The sequence below is a fragment of the Buteo buteo genome, chromosome 25 (assembly GCF_964188355.1).
Source record: "Buteo buteo chromosome 25, bButBut1.hap1.1, whole genome shotgun sequence".
NCBI classification, from domain to species: domain Eukaryota; kingdom Metazoa; phylum Chordata; class Aves; order Accipitriformes; family Accipitridae; genus Buteo; species Buteo buteo.
The window spans coordinates 1346841-1364372 of NC_134195.1; the positions used below are offsets into that span (position 1 = coordinate 1346841).

At 51.0% G+C, this 17532-nt stretch overlaps 2 protein-coding genes and 1 long non-coding RNA gene across 16 annotated transcripts in view; 2 read left to right on the top strand and 1 right to left on the bottom strand.

The window, feature by feature from the left end:
• Positions 1 to 7265, bottom strand: part of CARS2 (cysteinyl-tRNA synthetase 2, mitochondrial) — a 43485-nt gene extending 36220 nt beyond the window's left edge. The window contains exons 1-5 of one of the 12 annotated variants that reach the window (XM_075057503.1): positions 7152 to 7265; positions 6157 to 6433; positions 3484 to 3604; positions 1530 to 1663; positions 864 to 1028 (exon numbers count right to left, since the gene is read on the bottom strand). In XM_075057503.1, the coding sequence (XP_074913604.1) occupies positions 864 to 1028; positions 1530 to 1663; positions 3484 to 3519 (335 nt within the window). In that variant the 5' untranslated portion in view covers positions 3520 to 3604; positions 6157 to 6433; positions 7152 to 7265. The other 11 variants (XM_075057504.1, XM_075057505.1, XM_075057502.1 and 8 more) reach the window with 11 other exon arrangements.
• Positions 437 to 2918, top strand: LOC142044747 (uncharacterized). Of its 2 annotated transcripts, none has more exons than XR_012654413.1 (3): positions 437 to 542; positions 1036 to 1702; positions 2618 to 2918. It is a non-coding gene; the product is annotated as an uncharacterized LOC142044747 (long non-coding RNA). The 2 variants fall into 2 exon arrangements; XR_012654412.1 differs by lacking the exon at positions 2618 to 2918 and adding an exon at positions 2157 to 2381.
• A 948-nt stretch (positions 7266 to 8213) lies between the features above and the next one.
• ING1 (inhibitor of growth family member 1) lies at positions 8214 to 14672 on the top strand. Of its 2 annotated transcripts, none has more exons than XM_075057515.1 (2): positions 8214 to 9006; positions 13039 to 14672. In XM_075057515.1, exons 1-2 carry the CDS (start codon positions 8865 to 8867, stop codon positions 13740 to 13742), a joined length of 846 nt encoding a protein of 281 aa, XP_074913616.1. In that variant the 5' UTR covers positions 8214 to 8864; the 3' UTR covers positions 13743 to 14672. The 2 variants fall into 2 exon arrangements, with proteins under 2 accessions (XP_074913616.1, XP_074913617.1); XM_075057516.1 differs by lacking the exon at positions 8214 to 9006 and adding an exon at positions 10918 to 11455.
• Positions 14673 to 17532: the final 2860 nt, after the last annotated feature.

Below are 17532 nucleotides of genomic sequence, written 5' to 3' on the forward strand. Positions count from 1 at the left end.
CTGCGGAGAGGGGAGGCAAACCGCACCCGTCAGCCCCAGCCCGCCCGGCGGGCCCGGTCCCCTCCGTCCCGTCCCCGAACCCCCGCCGCTACCAGGTCGCCACTCCTCCCGTGGCCAGTACGAGCGGCTCCTTGCTCCGGCTCCGGCTGTTGTAAGCCACGATCCCGCTGTCCCACCCCGCCGGCGGCACCCACTCCCGCCGCCCGGCGCCGCAACACCGCCGGGCCGCCGCCCGCCCGGGGCCGGGGCCGCAGCACCGGGCCGCCGCTCCGCGCAGCATGGCCACGGCCACGGCGGGCGGGGAACCGGCGGCTCCACCTCTACCGCGGGGAGGGCGAGGGGAGCGGGGACGACAACCCGCCGCCACACCCGCGCCGCCTGTACCGGGAAACAGCCGGCCAGCGCGGGGAGCTACAGCCGCAGCGGCAGGAAGAGGCGGAGCCGCCGCGGCCGGGACGGCCGGGACAACCGGGACAGCCGGGGCCTCCCGGCGGGACAGGGACAGCCGGCCCGGCCCGGGCGCTCGGAGGAGCGGCCCCGCGGTGAGTCCGGCCGTGCCCCGCTGGAAGGCGGCCGAAATGGCGCGTCCCGCTCCGGTGGGACTGACCCCGCGGGCGGTGTCTTCTTAACGAGGCCTTCAGTGGGGGAGTTCGTAGGAAGTAACGGGATAATTTTAGCAAAACGGGCTCCGCTGTGTCAAGTCTACTCGGTTAGCCCCCGGGGGGGGTCTGTTTCATGCTGCCTTTCAGGTCAGGGGACGGCAAGCAGCCTACAGAAAAAGGCGGTGTGACATTCGCAAGCTGGACTTGATAAATCAGGGAGTCTCAAAAATCACTCCTGCACCCCCAATTACTCCCACGTACCTGTGTATTTTCAAAAACGAGATGAACTGCTGCGAGTGAGGCACCCTGGGCGTTAGCTGGCCGACCATCAAGGCCCGCATCCTTCCCAGTATCAGGACAAGCAAAGGGCGTGTGTTTTCTGATGATGCTCCTCTCGTCTCTTTGTGAATTTTTTTTTCTTTCTTTCTGTCAGAGCACACCAAGGAAACGGAGCTTCACTGGCTGCAGTGCCTTGATCCACCTTGGAAATTAGGAGCTACTTAACTAGAGTGAATAGCAGTATAATGGAACAGGCCTAAGGGTGCCAAAAGTCTTTTTTAACTAGCATCGTTTCCAAAAGTAACTATGACCAGGTATGAAGGAAACGAATGAGAACTCTACAAGCATATATAATATTTTCCCAGCTACTCCCGCAGCCTCCAACCAGATGACATCCTCAGCTGAATGCTTTGGGGTACCGCAGGTCTACTGCCATTTTTAGGAAGCATCCTCTTGGCACGTGTTGAAGCTGAGGCCCCTTAACTCCAGTCGCGACCACCCTTGCTCGTGTACGAGAGGAGAGAGTGAGCCATCGGTTCTAGCACATGCTGTCTGCCCCGCTCCCGACCGTCCTCCTCCATACGAGCCTCTAAGCAGGCTGTTCGGAGCACAGCCTTTTCAGGTCTCCCAGACCACTGCCTTCCTCACCTGCTAAAGCATCGTCTTGGCCTCTGGGAGGAAGGCAGTGCTGAGTGATCGCAGCCTTTCTTGACTGGACGCTGCAGGGAACAGGTCTGCCCGTGGTGAACTGCCTCACAGAAGTCCTTGTATTGTTTCCTCTTCTATCTGCCAGGGACAGGTTTGATAGATTTTTCTCACAGGTAATATGATCATTTAAAATCATTGCTTTTACATAATAATAGATGTTTGTCTACAGGTTGCTTCATTTTAGAGAGTGTCAGATATAAAGCCCTACCAGTGACAAATGTTTCCTTATTTCTTAATATGCACTTTCCACAATATTTTTCACTTAACAGTCTTAACTTTTTGATCAAATAAGAAAGCTGTTTTATGGGCTTGCTAATTTGAGACTAGCTAGGATGAAACTGAAGACACCATCCAATAACCTTTGTAAATGTTTGCTTTGTATGTTTCTCAGGAAGCTTCACAAGCCAATTATTTCAGTTTCCATAGTGAGCCGGTTTGATGTCTTTGCAGTGCAACACACATCCTGTTAAGAGTTGTCATTAACTCTGTTGGCTTCTTTGTTCTGTATGGTGCCAAGCACTTTGCCGGAGTCCAAATCAATACTAAGTAACAATGGATGTTTTTTAGCCTTAATTCCAGGTTTAGCTATCATGGATGAAACTGCCAACAGATCAGAAGAATGCAGGAGCTTCTTCTTTCCCCGGTGGTTTCAGAAGGCTTAGTGTCTGTGCTACCCAGACTGGCTTTTCGCATTTAGTCCAGAAACCTCTCTAAAACCTGCTCTAAAACACTATTTTCTGGGGGTAGGAAAGGCCACAATTATTAAATGCCTGAAATAAACAGTTAATGTCATTCATCCTTGAGATTTGTTTTAATGCAGTAGAATAAATTCAATGGAACGGTGGAAAGCACTCTACAAGCACTGAAGTACCAAAAGAACGTAATTTGAAATGAAAAGCAATACTAATGCCAATGGATTAGAACATAAATTACGTATTTTAAAAATACTAACATTCTCAGAAACCATTAGTCTATGGCTGTAAACACACGTCTACTTAACCACCTATAACTACCTCCCTTCCCGATAGCCTTATTCCTGGCCTGGGACACGTGGAGTGAGATGATACTCATCTACCAGAGAGGCAGAATAGCAGCAAAGGATTTTCTGCCCACATCAGGAGATTCAGCTTTGCTTCCACCTGGAGCAGAAGATGCCTTTAGAGGTTGCCAGCAGCAGGAGCCAGGGTACACCCGAGCAGTGCCAGGCCTGAGCCTGCTCTCCTCCTGTTACTTCTGCATTTTCTGCTGAACAGCTAGTAGGAGATGCAGTCTGCAGAGTGGTACATCTCTTGGTCAGAATCCCACTGAGGTGTGTCCCTATGAGCTTCAGGTAAACCCTTGTTTCAAGGGGACACCCATGTATTTAATATTGTCAGGTCACTGTCTCACGTTTTTCTTAGGCGCCGTTAAGGCTAAAACTTCCTTTTTTGAAATAAAGAAGGAAACTCTAAGGTAAAGAGGTGGCTCCTGAACGCCCTAGAATGGGTTTATATATTTTCTGTCCCTTTATCTGCATGTGCAAGAAGGCATTGTTTCATCCGTTGGGCCTTGATCAAAAGGGAAAATCTGGTGGAAGCACAGCTCTGTGTGCTCTCCACCAGCAGCTCTGCAGCACCTCTGTGGTGGGCAGGGAGGATCTTTGGGGGTTCTGGCTCACCTGGCTCCTCATGGATTTTCCAGTTTCCAGTCCTAGGAGTACCTACAAGATTTGTCCCTGGAGGCAAGATCAGTGGGCAAATCCCAGAGCATGTTTTGTATCGTAAGTAAATAAACAAAAATTGAGCTAAAAATTCATTTTTCCTTTGTATTTGTTATTAGGTGATACGTAAGGATTTACAGTTTTCCCCCTATTGCTAAAAGGGCTGCATTTTTCTTCTCAAAAATTAAACCATACCATCTTAAAATTGTTGACAGAGGAGAAAGGCTGCATTTGTTGTGTTATCAAGAGCACGTTTCCAGTACTTGTAGCCCTTCTTGTCAGATTCTAGTTCAGGAACCTGGTGAGGAAGCTGACCCTGAGAAAATAAGGGGGAAAAGGTTGTAAAGACAAACTACAAGCCAAAAGCAAAGATGAGCTAAATCCACTGCAGCGGACTGAATTTCTCTTGGCACTCTGTACTAGTCCGTAGTAACAGACACATTTTGACTTACCTTTTATAGTCTTATTTTTACAAAACCAACCTAGGTGCTTGTCAGTTTGTCTAAGAATCTTGTTTAATTTTTAAAAGGAGAATAAAAATTGTCTCAAGCTTATTACAAATGCCTGACTCAGAAATATTGTAAATGTTGAGTGGCCATTCCACCAAATATGCACAAAGTAAAGAGTATGTTTTATAAAAGAGAAACCATCTTGAGATACCTATTCTAAAAGAGTGATCCTAGGGAAATGAAATAAAACTGCAAAAGAAATTTCACTGGTGGACATAAAGAACAAAACAAACTCTCCTGCTCTTATCGAAAGCCTAGTAGGCTGGGCCCTGAGTTTTTAACACCGTCTACTATTGTTCAGACAACCTACCCATCAACTGCTCTAACAAATGCTGCCTGTTTTTCATCAGAAGTGTTGGGGTCCTGCGCCACAGTTCACAGAAACAAGCCCGAGGGCTGGTACGGATTTGGTCAGGGGTCAGACTGGTGTCTTTGTCAGTGGTTTCCAACTGTTGAGGTGTATCTCTCTTGAACTCAGTGCAGGATTGACTCCATGCTGGGACAACTCAGATGTACTTCTGCCTTGGCCTTGTACTGCAGTGCACAATTACTAGTTCCAGTCAGAGTTTTTCGCTCACCCTTAATGCCAGTGCTGTAGTGATTACATAGTATTTCATATAGCAATATTCAACCAGGGCAGAGAAAGAAAAAGGAGGCCGCCAGAATTCCCTGTACCAGCTATCCTCGTATATTCAGTATCTGCATTTGTGGAACATGTCTGGTATTTTATGTTCCCCATATTAAAAATTCTGAACTTTATGCTGATGAGCTGGAATAACCATAGTGACTAGAATAACTATAATTACTAGAATATTTCTATGTTATATGAAGTATATGTTATATGATAATATATATATATGCACACACATAACATGTACGTTACACAGTAGTTGTGAGAGTTGTTGATCTGGTTATAGGTTTCCTTGATTCCCATTGTTCTGAGTTTAGATCTTTAGTAAGGTAACGGCTTCAAAAGACTTTTGAAAACCTCAGAGACTGGGGTTTCTAAACAGGAAAGATTTATTGTAATCAGAGCAAAGGGGCTTGGAAGCAGGAGGAGGAGAGATACATACTTTATCCTCCCGTGAAGTATAGAAAACAGGAAGAAAATGAAGCCCACAAGTCTCTTCCTTCTTTCACACATGGCAATCATTCCCTACACTTCTACTTGTGAGCACTCCACCAGCGTAAGAAATGGGCCCCTAATATGAAAAAAGAACTGAAACTCCATTCAAAATCTCCCATCTCTCACCTACTGCAGTTCAGAGGCAAGAGGCCAAAATAAAGAGGAGGAGGAGAAAAAGCAGAGCTGGGCAACGGGTGTCAGCTCCACATCTTCCAAAAACTTTCCAACCTGGAGATGTACACATATACCTGATTTCCCACCACCACTAGCTGACAGGCTGCTGAGCCCAGAGGGGGGTGCAGAGAATAGGTGTTTCTGGGTACAGGTGTATCTGATTACACTGTAATGTACGCATCTGATTAGCACTACACAAAGCACCGAGAATCATCTTTGGGAAATGTGACAGGGGACCTTCAAAGCGTGTACCAAATGCGTCCTCAGGGGAGCTCAGTCCCATCCTTTCTGTAGGACTTGTGCAAAGTCCAATAGTGGGTTTTTTCTGTCACTCTTCTGGCAACGTATGAGAGGCTAATGGAGTAAGATCTAGTAGACGGGACTTTTAAGAGGCAGATGATACCAAGCTCTCTATCCTCAGTGCTTCCAAGCCTATCAATACTTTTGAGCAAATTACTGAAGCCTAGCAGGCCACAACTAGACCGGAAAGTTGTACCTTTCTAATTTTTTTTTTTTTTTTGGTCTGTAAAGGGGAAGGACAGAAGTTCTTGTTTAGTAAATTAGCAGGTACTTTTACAAACTTATTTATTATTTGTATGTGTGATTACTATTGTGTGTCCAGAACGGTGGTTAACTTTTTTGCAAGAATGACTCTTATGGGGACTCATTTGGATTCTTTTCAGATGTCTTGCCTCTACTGAGTCATAATTATTGGCTCAGGTTCTTATACTAGCCAGGGGACTGTTAACTACCTGTCATTGCCGACAGTGGCTCAGCTTCTTCAAGGCAAGAGTGAAACAGGCTGTAACTACCAAGGTGGTGCCAACAATTTAGAATAGGTGTTCCCAGGCCAGTGCTGCCAATACACAACTCCCTCTCGATGCCACCCTAAACCAGAGCACGCAGGTCCAGAAACACTGGCTTGGAGCGCTGCCTAGATGCCGTAGTACTCATTGTAATTTACATACACAAGATCTCAGGTTTTCGAGGTTTACATCAGCAAGTACAGCAACTCAAGGAAACAGAAAACGAGAGGAAGAAAAAAACCGGAGAACTTACAGGTATCTTCAGAAAACGAGCAACTGCCCTCTGAAACCTGCCCGAAGCAGCAGGGCAGAGTCAGTTCAAAACAGGCTTGGCCTACGGTATCATTTCCGCTCCTCCGAAGTATTTCGGTGCCTGGCTCCCACTGGAGGGGGGGGGTAAATAGCTGCCTGTGCTCCCCTGAACACCCCACTCTGGAGCGTTCAGACACCAAGTTGATGACAGCAGCAGAAATACTTAAACAGGGTTCAGATGCTGAGGTCCTCCGTCAGGCCGTCGCTCCCTGCGTTCCCTACAACAGAACATCAGCGCCTCAATACGCAACGACTGTACCAGCACGTCTGAGCGTTCAGAAATGATGAGTCAGTCTCCCCGAAATTAGGGGATTGCCAGTGACGGGTTTTTTTTAAAGAAAATACGAGGAAGAAAGCGTACGTTGTTTTGCTTCGCTGGAGCCCGGGGAGGGTTTTCCAGGCCCGCCTTCCCTGCTCCTGGCTACCGGACACCGCCGATCCCGGCGGGACCGGGTGCCTGCGGGCTCCGGGGACTTCCCGAGAGGAAATGTCAGGTAAACGCCACCACATCTCCCTCAGGACAGACGACAAAATCGCCGGCGCTGCCGACAGCGCTCCCCCCCCGCCGGAGCGGAGCCCGCCCAGCCGCCGCCTCCCCTCAGCGCCCGCCCCGCCTCCCACCGCCCTCAGGGGAGAGGGGGGGCCCGGCCGCCGGACGGGAGACGCGTTTGGCAGCCCCGGGGAGCGGGGGGCGGCCCGGAGGAGCCCGGGGAGGGAGGGAGGGCCCGACCTCCCCGCGCCCCCCAGTCCGGCGCGTTAACCGGGGCAGCTGCCGGGTACGAACGGCCACGGCAGCAACTTCAGGGGACACAAGGCAGGCCGGCCCCAGCCCCGGGAAGGGTGACCGGCAGCGAGGTCCTCCCTCACGGGCCACCCTGGCGGGGAGAACTCGAGCGGCACGGGGCTGAACCCGGCGCCCTTCCTCCTTCTCCTCACCGGAGGCGCTCGGAGCCCTCTCCGCCGGGAGCCCAGGCGGAGCGGGGGCAGTCCCCGCCCCGCTACCTCCTTCCCTGCCTGCCGCAGCCCGCTGCGCGGGGAAAGGGGGGCCGCGGCAAGCCCGCCCGCCCGCCCTCTCCGGGGCCGCTGGGAAACGTAGTCGGATCCCGTCCGTGACGGACGGCGCCATCTTCTCTCCGCGCTGCGGCGAGTGCGCATGCGCGGCCCCGCCTCCCTCCCCCCTCTCCCGCACGTTACCCCGCCCCTTTGCCGCGGCCGGTATCCCGGGCAGCGTTGTCACGGCGGCCGTCCGCTCGCCCGCCCGCCTGGCGAGGATTGGCCGAGGGAGCTGCGGGGCGGGACAGGAGGGAAGAGGCGATTGGCTGGGACGGGTGTCACCCGCCGCGGGGATGATTGATGCGGCTGCCTGGTGAGGAGGGAGGGAGGGAAGGAGGGAGGGAGGCAGCGCTTCTCCTCAGCCCAGCGTCCGGCGCCGCGCCGGGTACAGCCCTGCCCCCGGAGCGGGGTGGCGGAGGCGGTGGCGTCGCATGGCTCCCGCTGCCCCGTCCCGTCCCTCCTAGGAGAAGCCCTTGGGGAGCTGCTCCTTCCCGGGCCTGAGCGCGGGCTCCGCCACCAGCTCTCAGGGAGGCGAGAGACTCCTCCAAAAGTCCGTGCCCTACCGCAAAAAAAAGCATCCAACTTCCCCCCGCTCCGCAAGCTCCGGCCCCGCGCTCTCCCCTCAGCCTCCCCGCCGGCCGCTCTCCTCACGGCGTCCGCGCAACTTCACCGGACCCTCCGCCTTCCCCCCCCCCCCCCTCCCCGCACCACCACAACCACCTTCCCCCGGCCCGGCGCGGCCCTGCCGGCACCGAGCCGCCCACCCCCTCGCTAAGGACCGCATCCCCTACCGCCTTCCCTCCCCAAACGTGAGTAAGGGGAGGAGGGACGATGAATATGCAGAGAAACGCTGGCCCCGCCGCGGTTCCGGGCGGGGGAGGGGGAGAGTGTGTGTGTGTGTGTGTGTGTGTGTGTGCGCGGCGAGTGTGCCAGTGTGTGTGTGTGTGTGTGTACACAGCGCTGGGAGGGGTGCGCATGCGCCGTGCGTGGCGGGGCTGAATGTTTCCCAAGTGTTTGAAACTGGTATTTGGGTTTTCCACGTTGGATCAAGTGCGGCGTATGGGAGCGAGGAGGCTGCGTTAGGATCGCCGGGGAGCGGCGGTGAGGAGAGCGGGGAAGGGGGGAGCGGAGGAGAAGCGGAGCGGAGCGGCGCTGGCGCAGGCAGAGGGGCTGCCGCTGCTTCTGACAGACACTTTGCAGAGCACATTTTGTTTCCAGATTGTTTCGGAGGAGCTGGCTTAAGCCCCCCTCCTTTCTCCTCCTCCTCCTCCCCCCCCCCCCCCACACACACACACAAATCCCTCTGATTGTTCCTACCACCTCCTTCGTGAATTACCCACAACGACAGCCATTCAATCAGCTGCTGCTGGCTGTAGGGGACTGGCGGAGGGTGTGTGTGTGTGTCTCTCTCCGTTTCACACAAGAGGAGTCAGATGTAGCTTCTCTCGGTTTTTTGGGGGAGCTACAGAGAGAGGTGGGCAGGGAGTGAGCCGTTCATCGGGGTTACCGTCTTTGGAGGGAGCAGCACTTGCTCTCGCACAGACAGGGAGAGAGAGGTGTGGGGAAGGATATTTTTTTTTTTTTTTCCTTTGCCGGATGAAAATGTTGAGTCCTGCAAACGGAGACCAGCTTCACCTAGTGAACTATGTGGAGGATTATCTGGACTCCATCGAGTCCATGCCCTTCGATCTGCAGAGAAATGTCTCCTTGATGAGGGAAATTGACGCCAAATATCAAGGTAAGTGTTTTCTCCGTGTGTGTGTGTGTGTCCGTGTGTGTGGTATGGGGCTCGGGGGGGCGGGGGGGGGAGGGTGTCTTTCCCTTTCTTTTCTTCAGAGCTGAGCCTCGGCTCCGTTTGCCCCTCTGCACCCCACGGGGATGGTAGTTTTATTTTGGGGAGGTGAAAGGAGGGAGAAAGCCGGGAGGAGAGATCCGAGGAGAGAGAGGGGCTGATCTGCAGCGTTAGCTCTTGTCATGGGGCGGAACAAAAGGTCTCCAGCTCCTCTTATTAAGCAAGGACTCTGCTTTTCTGTGTAAATTGCTGGCCAAGAAGGCGGGGGCAGGGAAGTGGGGTGTGCGGTGCACAAAGGGGGGCCGGCCCCGGCCGTGGGGCTGAGGTGGAAGGGTTTCGGGGTACGGAAGAAAGTGCTGGGTGGACAGAGAGGGAGAGATTACAGCACAACATTTAGGAATGTACAGTATTCATTATGGCTGTAGTAGGGGAGAGAGGCAGCTAGTGAGGGAGGGAGGGAAGGAGGGAGGGAGGGAGGAGAGGGGGGTTAGGCGAGAGTGGGGGGCAGGGTGTGCTTTCTTCGCTCCCTCCTCGGGGGGTTTCGTTTCACCCCGGTAAAGCAGCCCCGCTCCGTGGGGCGGAGGGGGGGGACACACGGGACTGGCGTGTGCGGTGTGGGGTGTGCGTGAAAGGGGACGGGGACGGGGACGGGGGGAGGATACGGTCGGGTTTACGGATGTGCTGAAGGCTGAAGTGCCCCCTCCCTCCCTTCCCTCCCCTCCCCGCGCTGCCGGCACTCGGGGCACGCTGTCCCCGTGCCCCACGGGCGGAGGGAAGGGGGGAGGCCAGTTTGTGCGGGGCTCGGGGCAGCTTTGTCACTTGCTCGCTGGTGTCCGCTCGGGAAGGGGGGGGGGGGGGAGGGCTTTATTCGGTGCCACCGGCAGCGGTGACAGCCGGGGTACCGGGCAAGGAGGAGGACACCCCCACCCCCCTTCCTTCTTCCCCCCCCCGGCGGGCGCGCCGCCCCGCGCCCCCGTCCATGTGGCCTTAGGGGGCGGTGGGCAGCGAACCCTGCGGTTCCCGCGGCCGCTCGTCGGGCAGCCCGGGGGCTCCGGGAGGGGGTACTTCTTTGGCCGGAGGGGGGGCACCGGGCCGGGCAAAGGAGGGGAGGGCGGGCAGCGCGCTCCCAGCCCACGCCACGGGGCGCGCACCGCCACGCTCAGCGGGCGCCTCCGCGCTTTACTGGGGACTCGGCGTCGTCGCGCCTTTTATCGACGCCCCTCGTTAGCATATCGCGGCTCGCCCCGCCCTTCGGCGGCGCTGATAGGGGGGGTACCTTCCCCACGGACCGGCCGCGGCCCGCCCCCCTCTCGCCGATTGGTCCCCGGTCCGGGCTATTCCGCCTTGTGCCCCGCCTCCTCGTGACGTTTCGAGAAGCAACTTTTTTGTGGGGTTGATTTGAATATCTCGGCCTGCCCCGGCTTGCGCGTTCTGATTGGCTGGGGCGGCAGCAGCGGGCAGGCCAACCTTGGGCGTCCGGAGCGTGACTGACGTGTTCTCGGGACGGGGGACGCCGCTCTTCCCGCCTCCTCTTGCTCGTGAATGGCGCGGCCGTGCCGGAGGGGGCGGGCTCAAGCTCCCTCCGCCCGCCGCGATTGGCTGCCATTCCCCCCTCCCTCCCTCGGCTATTATTTTTTACTCTTCTGGCTCTTTCTGGTTCCGATTGGCAACAGCGGGCCGGCAGGGGCGGGCTCTCCCCTTCGGCGCCTCTGATAGGCGCCAGGGTGGGCGGGTCGCCGCGCCTCTCCGCCCGGTGGCCGCCGCCTGCTCCCGCGCCCCGCCTCCGCTGTGACGCCGCCAACCGGGAAGGGGAGGGGGGGCGGGGAACCGCCGCCGGTTTCCTGCCGGAGAACAATAGCTGCTCCGTCACTTCCGGGGCGTTGCCGCCGCGCTGGTTGCTAGGAGAAGGCGGCGGGCGGGCGGGCTGCCCCGCGTTCGCACCGTAATGGCGGCGCCTGGAGCCCTCACCGGCACCGGGAGGGGGAGAGCTGCCTCGGGCCGCGTCCCGCCCGCGGTGGCTGCCGTCCCGCCCGCCCCCTGCGTGGGTGGGGGGTTGTCTCCCCGTGAGGGCCGCGGAGCCGTCCCGGGAATAAAGCTCTCGGGACGCGGGACGCCTGTTGTTTTTTTTTTAAATCGTGATTTTCGTTGTGGTTGCAGCGGCGCGCGCTCCCAGCCGGTGAACAACGGCGTAAATCGCGCAAAAAAAACCAAACCCCGGTTGTTGTGTGGTAGAGAGAGAGTGTCCGTGATGAACCCCAGCCTCCCCGCCAGACGGAGGTGGGTTGAAGGGGTCCCGTCGGTCCAGGGCCAAAGCTCTGAACGTAAAACTTCTGCCCCTCGGCCCTTGGATGTGCTCAACGCTGGGCCTGCAGCCTTCCCGAACCCTTAATCTTCTGTATGTTTGGGGCGCTTTTTTGGTGGTGGTTTGGGTTCAGGGTTTTCCTTTCTCTTTTGTTTAGGGTTGTTTTGCAGTCAGGCAAAAAAGTCATTCTCCTAAGATAGTTCGTAACACATTGGAGTACTCATTTTGGTCAGATAGGTTATACTGCAGTACCAGCTGACAGGCTGTGTTTAACCGATGTGAGAAGCATAGGCTGCAGCTTTAAAAACTGAAGGAAAACTTGCATAAACTTTCCATGTCTTCACTAGAAATTAGGAACACGTGTGTTCAAAAAAAAATCTGCCTGGGCAAGACAAAACCTAAATCACAGGATAACAATTAGTTGCATATGTATCACATTCTCTTATTTAAAAAACAAAAAAGTAAGTTTAAAAACGTTTTGGTAATGCCATTTGCATGTATAAGAGATCCTGGTTTCTGTTAGGTGGATTGAGGTTAGATTTTACATCTCAGTATATTTTGCTTCTCTAAGGCAGAACGTTCTAACCTGTGAGAACGGGAAAAATCAGAGAAGAAAGGAGATGCAGGAAAAACATTCTGTGTGGTTTTGAGGACTGACTTAGTATAGAAGTGCTGAGTGTCCTGTATGTTTGAGTTGATTTGAGTACTGCAGTGAAGCTCAAAAACATCTGCTTAAAAATAGGTTTCTAGAACTGTTCTTGAAACTTTTAACACTTTTGTGCAGTGATCTTTCTTATAAACTGTTGGTGCAATTCAAGATCCAACGTATTTTCAGTGTTGGCATTTTAAATTGGAAGCTCTAGCTGCTCCAATTGTTGCATATCATCCTTAATGTTATCTTCTAACTACTTCATCTCCTTTGCAGTAAATATTTAATGACGGTTATATTTCTGTGTTTTAAAAAGCAAGCAACAGGTATTTTGCAGAAAGTATAGGGAGGAAATCATCTAGACATCTTGGATATTGTAATCCTAATGTAGTCCTAGGGATTTAAGTGGCCTCACATTTTCCGCAAAAGTAACTCAGTAGTATCGGGTGAAACTTGCCGTAGCTTAGGGTCCAGCCCCATGTATTTGGAGTTCTTCTGCATCAGCTGTCAAGTATGATAGTGATTATTAAGTAACCCAGCATCCGATTTCTATGCTGGTTTGCACTTGCTTTCTCTCCCACTCTCTTTCTCCCACTCTCAGTCATTCACTAAAAATATTAATGTTGTTACACAGAAAATGTCCAGGAAAACAGTCTATCAATTTCCCCTCTAATTTTACAAATAATTTTGGGACTTTTGATGGTGTGCATGTATTTGTTTAGTTAGTTCGTTCTTTTTAATTACTGATAAGTTTAAAGGGAAGAATTGTCAGCATGCGTAACGCTATATTTGGTCACTTTTTTTTCTAAATCAGCATTTGCGTTCTATTCCTGTGGGACCGACTAGAAGAAAAGTAATCCACTGGAGTCATGAGCCCCTTCCTTGTCAGATACCAGCTTCAGGGAATCTGTCTTTGATCAGCTTTGTGCGTTACGAAAAGGTGTTGCTGCGTGGAACAATATGGGAAGGCTTTGTTTCGCCATTCCCTGTGTCGAAAATATTTATAGTTTTTATTTCTTCCTTGCAGAGATTCTGAAGGACCTGGATGATTACTATGAAAAATTTAAACGAGAGACAGATGCCGTGCAGAAGAGAAGAATGTTGCACTGCATACAGAGAGCCTTGATTCGGAGTCAGGAACTGGGGGATGAGAAGATCCAAATCGTCAGTCAGATGGTGGAGCTCGTTGAGAACAGAACCAGGCAAGTGGACAGCCACGTGGAACTGTTTGAGACTTGTCAAGAGACTAACGATACCACTGGAAACAGCGGGAAAGCCAGCCAAGATAAGTCAAAGAATGAGACAATCGCACAGGCTGAAAAGCCCAACAATAAGAGATCGAGGCGGCAAAGGAATAACGAGAATCGAGAAAATGCTTCAAATAATCATGATCATGATGACATCACCTCAGGAACTCCAAAGGAGAAGAAAGCAAAAACGTCCAAGAAGAAGAAACGATCCAAGGCTAAAGCAGAGAGGGAAGCTTCTCCCCCAGACCTTCCTATTGACCCTAACGAGCCAACATACTGCTTGTGCAACCAAGTCTCCTATGGAGAAATGATAGGATGCGATAATGACGAGTGCCCCATTGAGTGGTTTCACTTTTCCTGCGTGGGACTCAATCATAAACCAAAGGGCAAATGGTACTGCCCCAAATGTAGAGGAGAAAACGAGAAAACTATGGACAAGGCATTGGAGAAGTCTAAAAAAGAAAGGGCCTACAACAGGTAGTTTGTAGACTTTTCAGAGCAAAGAAGAATAGAACCACCAAACCAGTGTATTTATTGTCAGCGTCACCTTTGTTGAGGTGAAAGGATTGTAAAATGTATATTTTTAAAGGAGGTTTAAAACTGAACCATTCCTGTTATAGGGACGGCAATAAGCAATTTTGTTTTTCATTTGGTAAACTGTAATAAGAATGTGGTCTGTGGACCAATGTATTCCAAAAGTAAAGTTATAAAAGTTTAAACTGAATATTCGGGTGGGTCTTAAAAAGATAAATTAATACTTTTTTTTTTTTTCTTTTTTTTCAGTGCTGGTAGCACTCTACCCATTAAAATTTTCATGACAAATATCTCTGAAATGTAATTTCGTTTTCTTTAATGAAAATTGTTATCTACCTTTTGAGCAAAATTGTTAAATAGTTTAGACATCTGGTTGTATCTGAATAAAGCTGCAATACATTACAAATGTAACTTCTTTTGGTGATAAGCAGTGCAAGAGCAAACAAAAGGAGGGTAAAATTTGGTTCCTGCTACAAAGTGTCAGTATAACAGTTCAATAGCAAATGTTTAAATAGGCTTAGAGGATTATTTTTAAAAAAAAAAAGTTAATGGTTAAATTTTACACAACAAATATTTTATATGCTGGCCAAGTACCACGAGGGCCATTTTAAAATGATTGAATATGTTTTATATTTAACCAGGAAGTGGTTTAGTAATGAGACTTAACATAAACGAAGCTTTATACTGTCACAGATAGTAGTGTAGCAATCCTTAATTTGTTTAAGTTGTATAAATGTACATTTTTAAGTGGAGTTGCACTTACTGTATTATACTTGGAAATGCAGCCAAATGCCATTGTGTAACCAATGTGCATTTCCTGCTGTATGTATGAAAATTGTACAGCTGTGATATTAAGAAATAAATGAAACAACTTTGACTGTTTGCTGCTTTAGCAATCATGTTTAATGATCATTTGTATAGCTTAAAAAAAAAAAATTGTCTTTAACCTCAGCAGCTCCAGCAAGCTGCTGCTAGGAAGCCTGAAACTGTTGTAGTGGTAACCAAATTACAGTTCTGATAATGAATCTTCATAGACTGTATGGCCAGCAAGGTCATAGGAGAGCCAAAATAGCATTTAACTTTCCATCCAAATCTCCTCTTTTTGTGCTTGCAATCACTCCCAGACCTGGACATTTATCTAAAAATCGATAGTATAGAGCTGGTCTTGTTCAGTTGTTTTCATGCTTTTACGCTGTGGATATAAATTATTCCATGTTTGTTATCAGCAGAAAGATCTTTTGCGTTACAGCATTTTCAAAATATTATTGCAGCCGTTCCAGGGTAGGCATTTTTATTCTTCATGGTCACCTCATACAAAAATGTACTAGCTGTGACGGCGGTGCCGTGTGTTAGAAGAGGTGTCCAGGCCCTCTGTCTCTTAGCTTTGTAGTGAAGCTTGGTCAGGCTGTTTTCCTTCCCCTGCGTGGCTGGAGGGGCTGATGTTCTGGCTGAGCTGGTTTGGTCTCCTCGTCCCCCTGCGGCCCTTTACTGCAAGTGAGAAGGGGACGGGACCGGCAGTAGGAAGGTTGTGAAATCTGGTGGGTCAGACAACAGTCTTGTAAGAGTATGGGAGGCTGGGGTTGGGTTTTTTTGGAACACGGCATTCTCTTAAAATTTATAATTGTGTTGTTTTGCTTCCTGGACAGTGAAACTGTACCGCTGAAGTGATGCTGCTTTTTCCTAATGTATTCCAGCAGGTCTTTCTCTTGGAAGTAGGGAAGACAAGGTTTTGGATCCAGCTGAACGCAAGGCAGTTGAAGGGGCTCAGTGTTTTCTAAAGATGTACTGAAAAGCCTCAAGGTGTGCCACATCACCTTGCGTGGGTATTCCCTGCCAGGCAGACATACTCACGCTGACAAGCAGAAGTCCTGTTGTACTTCTGAATAGGTATACGAAGCATGTGCGCATGCATGTACCTTCGTGTTTCCAGTCGCTACAGGCTGTCACGTTACACCGAGCCATCTTTGCCCTGGGCAAACGACCGCTCCGACTCACATCTCCTGCTCCTGAGGTGGTTTAGGGTTGGTGTGCAATTTCTCTACTCTCCTACCCTTCTCTTTTCCTCTTCTCTCTAAAGCGTTCTGGTTCTCCATTCTCCCTACGCACTTACTGGTCTTTCCTGCTCCTCCCTCCCTCCACTTGCTGCTGTTGTGGCTAATCCCGATGTTTCTGGTCTTTTCTGCCTCGGTCGTTCTGTTGTCCTCCCACCAGCCTATGCTGAGAACGTCGATACTTGGCAGGACTGTACTAGTGAAACCCCAGTGAAGCTTTCTATAGGAACTCACGCAGACACAGTTTCAAACCGAGCCTTTTTCATGAAATGTCTGCATTGGTTCTGCAGGGCATTTTGAATGTGAAAAGCCAGAAGAACACAATGAAGGTGCAAAGGAGTATGGTAAGAAAGTTCATCTAGCGGTGGATCGGTAGAGCAGTATATACACTGCCCTTAAATGAATTTGTTTCCAGCTACTGAGGGCTGGCTGTGGTCTCCCATGTTTCAGTCTTTTTCAGAAGACAGCTGCTGATCTGCAAAGCAGCTTGGAGTTACACCCCTTTCCTCATTTTTCCAAGACTCGGGTTATCTTCCCAACTCGCCTGTTACAGGCTGCAACGCTGCTCTGCTGCTTGACCCCGAGGGCTGACTGGACCGGCATGGTGCCATTTGACAGGTCTAGTTTCAGTCGATGGGCACGAATTGATGACTTTAGTAAGATGCGCGGGACTCTGCTGTGGCACTAAGCTCTTTGTTGATGGAAGTGAAGCCGTCTCATGCTATACCGACACACTGCCAAGTGCTGCGTACTGTGCGGACTTTCTTCTGGCTTTGGTATCTTGTCTAAAATTCTGTCTTTACAAAATGTCTTTACAAATCCTCCTTTCTTAGTGTTGCGGTTTAACCCCAGCCAGCAACTAAGCACCAAGCAGCCACTCGGTCACTCCTCTCCCCTCCGCCCACAGTGGGATGGGGAGGAGAATCAAAACCAAGTAAAACTCATGGGTTGAGATAGGAACAGTTTAATCATTGAAATAAAAATTAAAGTATAGTAGTAATGAAAAGGAAGATAACAAAAAGAGGGTGAAATATAACCTAAGAAAGGCAAGTGATGCACAATGCAATTGCTCGCCACTTGATGCCCATTTAGTTCCCGAGCAGCGATCCCCCCCAGACCAACTCCCCCCAGTTTATATACTGGACATGACATCACACGGTATGGAATACCCCTTTGGCCAGTTTGGGTCAGCTGCCCTGGCTGTGTCCCCTCCCAACTCCTTGTGCCCCTCCAGCCTTCTCGCTGGCTGGGCAGGAGAAGCTGAAAAATCCTTGACTTGGTCTAAACACTACTGAGCAACAACTGAAAACATCAGTGTGTTATCAACATTCTTCTCACACTGAACCCAAAACATAGCACTGTACCAGCTACTAGGAAGAAAATTAACTCTATCCCAGCCGAAACCAGGACACTTAGTTATTCAGAAGGTGTTTAATGCTCACGAGAAGCTGCCATCCTTTGAGCCAATTTTCATTATTTCTGTGTGATTTGTGACAGTGCTGTCATTTGGGGAGATCATCTGCAGGTTTGAGAAAACATCTGAATCTCGCAGTGACCCTTTCCCGCTGAGGCTGCCAACAAACGGCTTGAGAGGAAAACTCTTCTAAGAACTGAGCTAAGGCTTCTAACGCATTTCCCACAGGCTCAGGAGCGTCTATCAGGTACGGTAGCATTAATACAGTATAC

Excerpts from the sequence above, each read along its gene's own strand:
- ING1 (XM_075057515.1), top strand. The coding sequence starts at position 8,865 with ATGAAAATGTTGAGTCCTGCAAACGGAGACCAGCTTCACCTAGTGAAC. Across the intron at positions 9,007-13,038 it reads AATTGACGCCAAATATCAAG|AGATTCTGAAGGACCTGGAT; the intron begins GTAAGTGTTTTC and ends TCTTCCTTGCAG.